General features: G+C 36.4%; 1 protein-coding gene across 1 annotated transcript; it reads left to right on the forward strand.

Annotated features, from left to right (window-relative positions):
- The first annotated feature begins 1,237 nt into the window (after positions 1-1,237).
- On the forward strand, positions 1,238-9,563 carry LOC117337865. Its single transcript, XM_033899000.1, has 3 exons — positions 1,238-1,411; positions 3,416-3,706; positions 7,514-9,563. Exons 1-3 carry the CDS (start codon positions 1,354-1,356, stop codon positions 7,963-7,965), a joined length of 801 nt encoding a protein of 266 aa, XP_033754891.1. The 5' UTR covers positions 1,238-1,353; the 3' UTR covers positions 7,966-9,563.
- The last annotated feature ends 166 nt before the right edge of the window (positions 9,564-9,729 follow it).

Genomic DNA, 9,729 nt, shown 5'->3' on the forward strand with positions numbered 1-9,729 from the left:
GTAATGTTTTCGATTTTATTATGATCAATTACCCATTTCTAGATAGTAACATCCCTGCTTTCTCAGTCAAAGTATCACAGTTGATTTAATATTCTTGCCTATAAAACCAAATCGTCACCAACTGGTCTTCATGGGTTTGTTCAAAATATCAAGATTTATTCAATCTGATTAAATTGTACATAATTATGATACGCTACGTTATAAAATATATAGTGATGATCTGTATTTTAATTAGATTGAAGATTTTCTTGATTAATATCCACAGCTAAGGGAAATATTTTTGATATAGGGTTTCAAGGGATGCACGTTGATAAAAGCAAATATATATATAGTTGATAAAGTAATCATATTGGAGAGGATCTATATTTCCTTTTCGTAATGAAGTTTGACGTGTTCGGAGCTCGTGGTTACACGTAATGGTTCCGTTGTTATCACGGCGGCATGATTTTGGGAACATCACATTACTTATTTGTTTTTAAATTTACATGGTGGGTCATCTTTTATGAAGCATAAAACACTGTAGTATCTTTCCCGAACATTTTTGCGTCCCCGAGTAAATATTTCATTCGTTTATCGCAATTATAGCGTTATTGTCTTTTACAGTTTTTATCAAAAACAAATTAACTGCAATGGTATTGATTTGTACGTAACCAACAAGCAAATACATTATTTACTATATCTGAAAATGCTGGTTGTACTATGATATCTCCGTTAAAGTGTGGAAATGCTTGACACACCTTTTGTCCCCTTGGAGTTATATTCTCTCAGATGATCAATTTTGAATGGAACTTTCCTCGACCTAGTCACACAATTATTGAGTAGTAAGAGAACAATAAAACACACTTCATTGTGTAATATCAAGAGCTAGAAGTTGATGTATGGCCATGTTACAATACTCTCTAGCAGGAAAACATAACATTCATCATAAACTTAAGTAATTAAGGTCAGTATTTACTGTCGGTGATTATGCGAAGCACCGACAAGTAAGAATCACACTTGATTACAGGTAACAACAGCGAGACAGCTGGTAATGAATGTATCATACCCTTACCTCACGCAACCAATAACGACCCAACCAACAAGTGATGCTGACAGTGTTGTACCGATCAGGTAATATGAACATACTTAAGTATCAAGAATATTGGCCAGGCTGAATATGTTCACGTGACTGCGGTACCATGACAATGGTATATAAAAGTTCGTTATAGCTACTTTATATGGAAGTGAACGCGTCAGTTCATATATGGTATTGTGTTAGCGTCCGGAAACTACATAGAGTCTATAATGGATACAGAAAGTTTATAATGGACGAATGAAACTTGTGTGGCATTGTGGGGCAAGTGTATTGTAGTGATGGAGTCAGCCTGGATGACAATAACAGTGATCTGCATCATAACTTACAACTTCAAAGGTGGGTATACGTCTAATTGCATGATTCAGGTCTTCTGTACAAAAATATTCAGCAACAGGCAATACATAAAAAAATCGCCATCTTGTTTTTCCCGAGAGAGCAGGCGATTCATAATCACTTTATAATGTTAAAGGTATGACCTATTAATATTAAAAATCATCTAAATAGTAAACGTCATGCGAGAGTTGTCACAAATCAATTGATAATATAAACTCGATTCTGTTACATATTTCTGGAAACATACACGGTGACTGTTTTACAGTATTGGTATTTATGAACTGTTTGATCGAACATTAAATGTTAGGAATGTATCCGTCATTAATTAAATGCTTTCTCTTACTTCAAATGAAACATAATACTTGCTTGATAACATATTCTAAAACTTCATTTACATTTTATAGAATATTTTGTCATATCAACAGTTATCACAGCTATTCAATGAGTATACAGACATTAACACTTAATAAGAAGATAATTAAAAACAATTATGTTTATCAGAGGCACTGAATTATCATCAGGGTTATGGGAATTGTGTTGGTTGGTGCTCGAATGACTTTTGGCAACGTTTGTCAATGAAATAACATGGTTATCTCCACATATGTTTTTTGGTTTTTGGAAATCTCAATTTGCTTTTAAGATTTCACTACAAATGTTTTTGGCTTTCGACATCCTTAACGCATGATTTTGGTTTTCGAAATCCTCAACCTATGTTTTTGGGTTTCGAAATCCTCAACATATATTTTGTTTTTCGAAATCCTCAATAGATGTGTTTGGTTCTCGTAATCTTCAACATTTATTTTGAGCCTGCGGCATTCTCCTTGTATGGTTTTGGTTCTGGGTTTTCTCAACAATGTTGTTTTCTTTAACAGTCTTGATATATGTTTTTGGCACTTGGTATTCCCAACAGATGTATATATTTTGTTGTTTGGTCTTCTCAACATGTTGTTCTGGTATCTGTTTTCGGCATATATGTTTCCCCTAAAATGTTAAAAGATATAAGAAAGCATATCGATATTTTTTACAACTACATTTCCAGACTTTTCATGACAATGTAGTTACAGTACTACTTTTGTAAAGTCATGTTAATGTACATTTAATATCTCGCATCGTGACTGGCGATAAGTTACGTGATATTTTCAGCATACATTTCTCACTCCGTATGATTCCGCTTTCCTGTTGAAGTGGTACCAATTCGTATTATTTCATTTTGTCCAGTTTACTCATGTAGAAAACCAAGGTGTAAAAACATAATTTCACGCTATTTTGACATGAATAGTAACAAGGATGTTACTGCATATTGGATACATATCAGAATGACATAAAACATTAACAATGGAATTTTCCACCGATCAATGCAATATGTACTCTGAATATCCGCAATATGAATGAATTGGGGACGGTGATAATGATACTGTCGTCATCCACACTACGAAAATGTCATTTGATCAACTTTGAATTAAATCATTCTATAAAGTTCGAAGGATAACCAATCCTTATAGTATAGAAAACACTGTACCTGTCATTGACATACCATTGAGTCCTTCTTTCTAAATACCGTTGAGAATATAAACACATGGCTAAGATATTATAACAATATATCAATGACAATATCAACACACGACAGTCCACCGCCCGTCTATATACAGTTGAGAATACACACATGACAAGGTATTATGGTAATATATGTATCATTTACGATATAAACACATGAGAGTCGCTCTTTCGTTTAGATTGTATATAACACACACATTTGAATCGCACCTAAAGTAATGCAGAAAAAAAAATCTCAAACCACATCATAAAATTGCTTCGTCCAAATATCATTAAGGAAAATAATGAGTAACTTAAGACATGATCGACTGAAAACAATAAAAGGTTTCTGTAAATTTCATATTATATCATAAGTCATATATATTATATTATATATATTACCGCTCTACTTAAATTTGAGCTGCTGTTATTTCGAGTTCAAAGTAAATTACCTATGTTGGTGTGTTTACCCAGTAACAGATTCAGCGTCCACTCGTCTCGCCTGTGATGGGGATTATCTCTCTTTAGCTTGTTCCGACGGTCTTTCGATACATATCCTTGATGCCAATTTCGGTCGAACGGAAGTGGCGCCATGTGCCGGGAACACGTCTGTGACGAACTGTATGATGCCGGGCACTCAAGATATCATCATAGAATTCTGTGAGACATCATATACCTGTAAGATCCTGTCATCATCTACCGTCTTCGACGATCCTTGTCCAAACGTTACAAAGTACCTCAATGTCACATTCGAGTGTGTAGGGGGTAAGTAAGGTCAAACTTAATTATTTAGCAATTACATATGATAGGCGTTATATATCACAAACAATTCATTTTTGCAAATGTTACGTTTAGATGACTCCACTGTCACCTTCATCAGACGAACGACCAATGTAAAGCATACTAGCACTGACATTGGCCAAAATCGGAGACACTGGATTGCTCATGGCTCTACCATACTGCTGCTACAGATGGTGTCTCGGAACACAAACTATGTTGTTGTGAGTGCAAATTATAGCAAATCCATGATGTTTTGGATATGGTGCTTTATCAGTGGGTGTGTTGGTCTTGGGTGTGCAGTACATTATTAGGTTGTTCCCTGCATTGGTGTCTATATTGTGATTCGCTGATCTCATTTTCTTGCTTACGTTTTGCTAGCTACCAGTCGCCGTTTGAATCTTTTGGGAGGGGTTTTTCATATGTTTTGATGTCGTCAAGCATAGTGACAACTTTGTTCTCGTATTCGTCAGTGTCCATGACAACTGTGGCTTTACCATTGTCTGATGGTAAAACATGATTGATTTTTCCTGGCATAATTGTCGGAGTGCCACTCACACTTCCATTGATATGTTGTCTGCTGGTAAAATTGTGATTGATTTGTCCTTGCTTAACTGCCTGAGTGCCAGTTGTTCTTCCTTTGATATGCTGTCTGCTGATAATTTCGTAGATTTTAAGACACCTGTGTAGCATGGTATTTTGAATCATGGTGAAATGACCCCGGGGTCAAAATACCATTATAGTGAAATGACCGCCGGGGTCAAAATACCATTATGGTAAAATGACCCCCCCTTCAAAAAAAAGTCACCCTAATTTGTTTTTCATATATTATCTAACATATTTTATTATTAAAACTATGTTGTATCAGATAAGTGATTTTGATGTGAGTCAGGGGCAGGGAGGGGTTCACTTTACCATGGCCATGGTAAAGTGACCTCTCCCCCCTTTCCTGCTCCTTACATGAATCACATCAAAATCATTTATCTTAGGCCAATTTAGATTGATATAATGTAAAGATTGATGAATTGAGGTTTATTGAAAAAATATTCTGTGAAAAAAGTCAATCACAATAAAAAATAAAGGTAAAATATTTATTTCATTATAATCATAGTAAAGTGACCCCCACCTGTCCCAGCTTGCAATGATCTACCCCAAACTAATATTGTAAATACTTTTTATTTTTTTTTAAAGTAAACTTATAAAAGATTTAAAAGTATTGTAAAGGTAGTGGAAGGGAAGTGTGTGTGTGTGTGTGTGTGTGTGTGTGTGTGTGTGTGTGGGGGGGGGGGGGGGGGGGGGGGGTGGGGTAACTTTACCATGGCCATGCTAATGTGACCAACCCCCTCCTCCTCCTTACATGATCACATACATCAAAAACTTATCTCAGACCAATTCAGTTTTAGTTTTCGTATAATGTATAGATTAAGGTTTACTGAATAGATATTTTCTGGAGAAAAATATATAAAAAAATGGTGAAGTACTTTATTTCCTTGTGTTCATGGTAAAGTGAAAACTAGCTGACCCATTATCACTTTCTTCGTTTCTATCACCTGCCTATCTCAATTTATATTTTTCAAGTTTTGATGTATAGAATAATTGAAGTAAACTAATAAAAGGTTTAGTAAAAACATAATTAATGCTTAGTTTCTTGATGGGGAGAGAGGGGGGGGGGGGGGGGTGACTTTACCATGGAGGGGGGCATTTTACGATAATGGTACTTTGATTTTGACCCCGGTGTCAATTTACCATGGGGGTTTGGTTTGGTTTGGTTTATTTTGTTTAACGTCCTATTAACAGCTAAGGTCATTTAAGGACGGACTCCCGTGCGTGCGACATGCATGCGTGTGGTGAGTGCGTATGTGTGTTTTGGGAGGCTGCGGTATGTTCGTGTTAAGTCTCCTTGTGATAGGCCGGAGCTTTTGCCGATTTATAGTGCTACCTCACTGAAGCATACTGCCGAAGACACCCAGCAGGACACCCCACCCAGTCACATTATACTGACAACGGGCGAACCAGTCGTCCCACTCCTAATATGCTGAGCGCTAAGCAGGAGTAGCAACTACCATGGGGGTCAAAATACCATACTACACCGGTCACTTGTGATCTCCACTGATCAGCCTCGGCGTAGCTCAATTTCATGCACGCTTGTTCTGCGGCTATTAATATGAAGACTTTAAGGTGTTCATTCTAAATTCCTACACCGTAGCGTAAACATCAGGTGATGTTTGTGTCTCGTTAACTTCTTTTCAAGGTCCTCGGTTTTCGCACATATTTGACAAAAACTTGCCAAACTAAGATTGGATATTCTGGAACATTCCGTTCATGTTGGTAATGCACATTATTATGTAGTGTCAAAGATAATAATAGACTCGACTGACTCTCACACATCTATGACCAAGTGTTGAACAAAGCGTAGCCATTTCGACTACAGTACATCATACAATCTTTTACACATTTTTTTGTTTAAAAACCATTCTTTTGCTATTTTATTTTACCATATCGCCACAATGTTTTCAAATTCGTTGTCTATATAATCATATCTAGAAACGAAACATCCTACTAAGTCAGTCGAGCCTATTACCATCTCAAACACTACATATGTCAGTACTAGTACGCTTCACATTGGTCGTTAGTCTGATGAAGGTGACAGTGTAGTCACCTACATGTAACATTCTCAAATGTCATACTGGTTGTGTTATATGAAATCTATTAGATTTACATTATATATATCTTGAACTCACCCTCTTTGAGTATATTTAGAAACCGTATTTCTCTGAAACCACGAATTACCTGATGATTTTAATATCAACATTCTGGAATCTGTTCAAGAATATATCAAAGATACAAAACGTTTTGAATTATAGTATTTTGAGAAGTTTTCTGACCTTTCAATGTTATAATGATAAAAACACCATTTTTGTAATATATTGACATTGTACAAACAACTTTCTTCATAGATTAGTTCAGTTAATAGATTAATTCATAGATTAATTGATTTATGTATGTTTACATTTAATTAATTCACTATTGTTTAATTTATACATGATACTGTTCACTTATGAATTTTCATTTGTTTAATGTACGTTATAGTATTCATGAAAGCTTTGATGGGGTGTTGGGCCAACCGGTCTGAATCTAGCACAACTGGGTGGAAGGCTAGAGGAGGTGGAGTTAAGGACATTTAAGCCAGAAACCCTTGTGTTGCTAGATTCATGACTTGATGCCATTCAAACACTCCAATTACAGCTACATGTAATATCTCTTTTAAACTTTAATAAAAATATAAAGATATTTATTTTTGGATACTGCATATCTAAATGAAATTATTACCTCCCTTAAACCAGTAAGCTTATCAGTACAGATATGGCATTCCTATATTGACCAACATTTATTATATGTATATATATAATCTGTTCAATTCCTTATATTTATCTATATTAAGAATTATTTCTTTATACCTGGAGAAGATTAATATAGGCCTAGCCTGCTATCTGATCCTTTTGTGTACATGTATAATAACAATAAAATTTGTTGAAATGAAATATAATTTAGTGATTTAACAACCACCCCCCCCTCCCCCCCTCCCCCCCCCCCCCCCCCCCCCCCCCCCCCCCACACAAAAAATATATATATGATAATGATAAATTAACGATGTTAACAGAACCCTAACTCTAAATAAATTACCGTTAAGTGCGATTACTGAAATGATGCTAGATAAATGTTTTAGTTTCGATATGATATAACACATATTGTGTTTTGCATACATAATGACAAAATTGTAATATATTTCTTAAGGGACTACAAAAGAAACCATCAGAATACCAGATCTCACCACAACACCGGATGTAACGTCTGTTCCTACGCCATGGAGTGTTATTAACACAGACATATCTCTGCCAGCTACCCAGGATGCTTCGCAAGGCCAAACAACATGTTCTTGTGCCGAGTGTTGGAAACAGTCTAGAAATCAGCTGTCTTCAGTAGATCTGACAGCTAATCCAGAGATAGTAAAGCAACTAACCAAGAATATCACCGCGGAATTGAGGATAGATAAAAAGACATTGTCTTCCACCAAGAGACGGACGACATCCGTTCGAGACGACAGGATTAGCGCCACCTTCATGGGGTACATAGGCGTCGGAGTTCTGACCGTCGTATTCGGACTAATTGTCTTCACTGATGTCGTCAACATTGTAATTCCGTGTGTCCTTGGCCAGCGGACTCTACTATACGAACGCGACATCTAGTTATCAACCTCATTATACCCAATATATTCGTCGGTTGGCAATTGTCATACAGTGTGTCATTGGATTGCTGACTATTGTCATACCGTGTGTCCTTGGGAGCTGACTAATGCCATACCGTGTGTCCTTGGAGAGCTGGCTGATGCCATACAGTGTGTCTTTGGATTGCTGACTATTGTCATGCCGTGTGTCCTTTGGGAGCTGACTAATGCCATACCTGTCCTTGGAGAGCTGACTAATGCCATACCGTGTGTCCTTGGAGAGCTGACCAATGCCATACCTGTCCTTGGAGAGCTGATTAATGCCATACCGTGTGTCCTTTGGGAGCTGACTAATGCCATACCGTGTGTCCTTGGAGAGCTGACTAATGCCATACCGTGTGTCCTTGGAGAGCTGACCAATGCCATACCTGTCCTTGGAGAGCTGACTAATGCCATACCGTGTGTCCTTGGAGAGCTGACTAATGCCATACCGTGTGTCCTTGGAGAGCTGACTGATGCCATACAGTGTGTCTTTGGATTGCTGACTATTGTCATACCGTGTGTCCTCGGGTTGCTGACTATTGTCATTGTCATACAATAGTGTTTCGAAAATGTTTGCCTGTAAACTGTGCAATATATTGAATCTTCATCCTTTCGATACTTGTGCATAAAAATTGTACCTAGCGCCGCAGGTATAGGATCGTAAAAGACATCTAAGTCTGTAAACAGTATATCTCTTCGTCTCGAACGACATTGACTCACACTTGATACTTGAGCAACGCGTTCTTCATGTGCTGATGGCTATGGATTATGTAACCATGCCGGTATATACCTGTCAAACCTCTCTGAAAAACGACTTAATATCCGGCTAGATGTTTAACGCAAGGACACGTAACTTGCCAAATCCTTTGTCAGTGGAAGAGTTCAGCAGAGTAAAATCGAAATATAAAAGTTTCGTTACTTTATTCAAGTAGGCACACTCTAAGACCTAAATGTGTTCATGCTAAACTTTCCCCCAAAAGACGCTTTGTTTTGTGTAAATATGAACAATAAAAATAGGCATATTATCATATATACGAGTGTTTAAAGACTCTTAAAAAGGCCTAAACCTTTTCAGAACGTTCTTGAAGAATTAATGTTAGTTTTTTGTATTTGTTTGTTGTTGTTATTTTTATAAGTTTTAGTGTTAATCAACAAGTGGTTGTATATAAGGTGTATCTAGAGAATTCATGAAAGGAGATGCTTGGAGAATGTACTTAAAGGATTTGGTAGTATAGTACATTCAGAACTGGTTTACAATTGTCAAGGAGAGCTATATGAATTATGTTAGATTATTAATTGCCATGAGCTGTGAAATGTTGAAATAATTCTTCATTCTGGAGAAACGGATGGGGAAGGACTACTCAAGGTCAGCTGTTATACTATAAGTAATTGACAATGTTGATTTAATACACCACCTTGCACACCACTTAAATACAATTGTGAATGATCTCTGTAACTTGCTTAGCTTTGAATATATCATAATATTGTGTTTTGAACTTAGTCCTGGTTTTCATCATTCTGTTATTATCACGTAACAATATTGTCTTGAGGTATAAATATTTCTGTATGTTTTTTCATCAAGCCAAAGATTAAATCTTCTCTATGTTTTTGTTTTGATATTGATATGAACAATTATCATACTAAAATTCAAAATCCCCTATGGGTTTTTCTTCATTTAAATTTCCTTAAGATCAGCTCAGTAACGTCAACTATCCAAATTTAGAATATGTAATAAGCATCTAAA

This window comes from Pecten maximus, chromosome 11 (assembly GCF_902652985.1).
Source record: "Pecten maximus chromosome 11, xPecMax1.1, whole genome shotgun sequence".
Taxonomy (NCBI): Eukaryota; Metazoa; Mollusca; class Bivalvia; order Pectinida; family Pectinidae; genus Pecten; species Pecten maximus.

What these genes read in the sequence shown, in the direction of transcription:
- LOC117337865 (XM_033899000.1), top strand. Translation starts at nt 1,354, where the DNA reads ATGGAGTCAGCCTGGATGACAATAACAGTGATCTGCATCATAACTTAC. An exon ending in CATAACTTACAACTTCAAAG is followed by an intron (nt 1,412 to 3,415) that starts GTGGGTATACGT and finishes GTGTTTACCCAG; the next exon opens with TAACAGATTCAGCGTCCACT. An exon ending in CACATTCGAGTGTGTAGGGG is followed by an intron (nt 3,707 to 7,513) that starts GTAAGTAAGGTC and finishes ATATTTCTTAAG; the next exon opens with GGACTACAAAAGAAACCATC.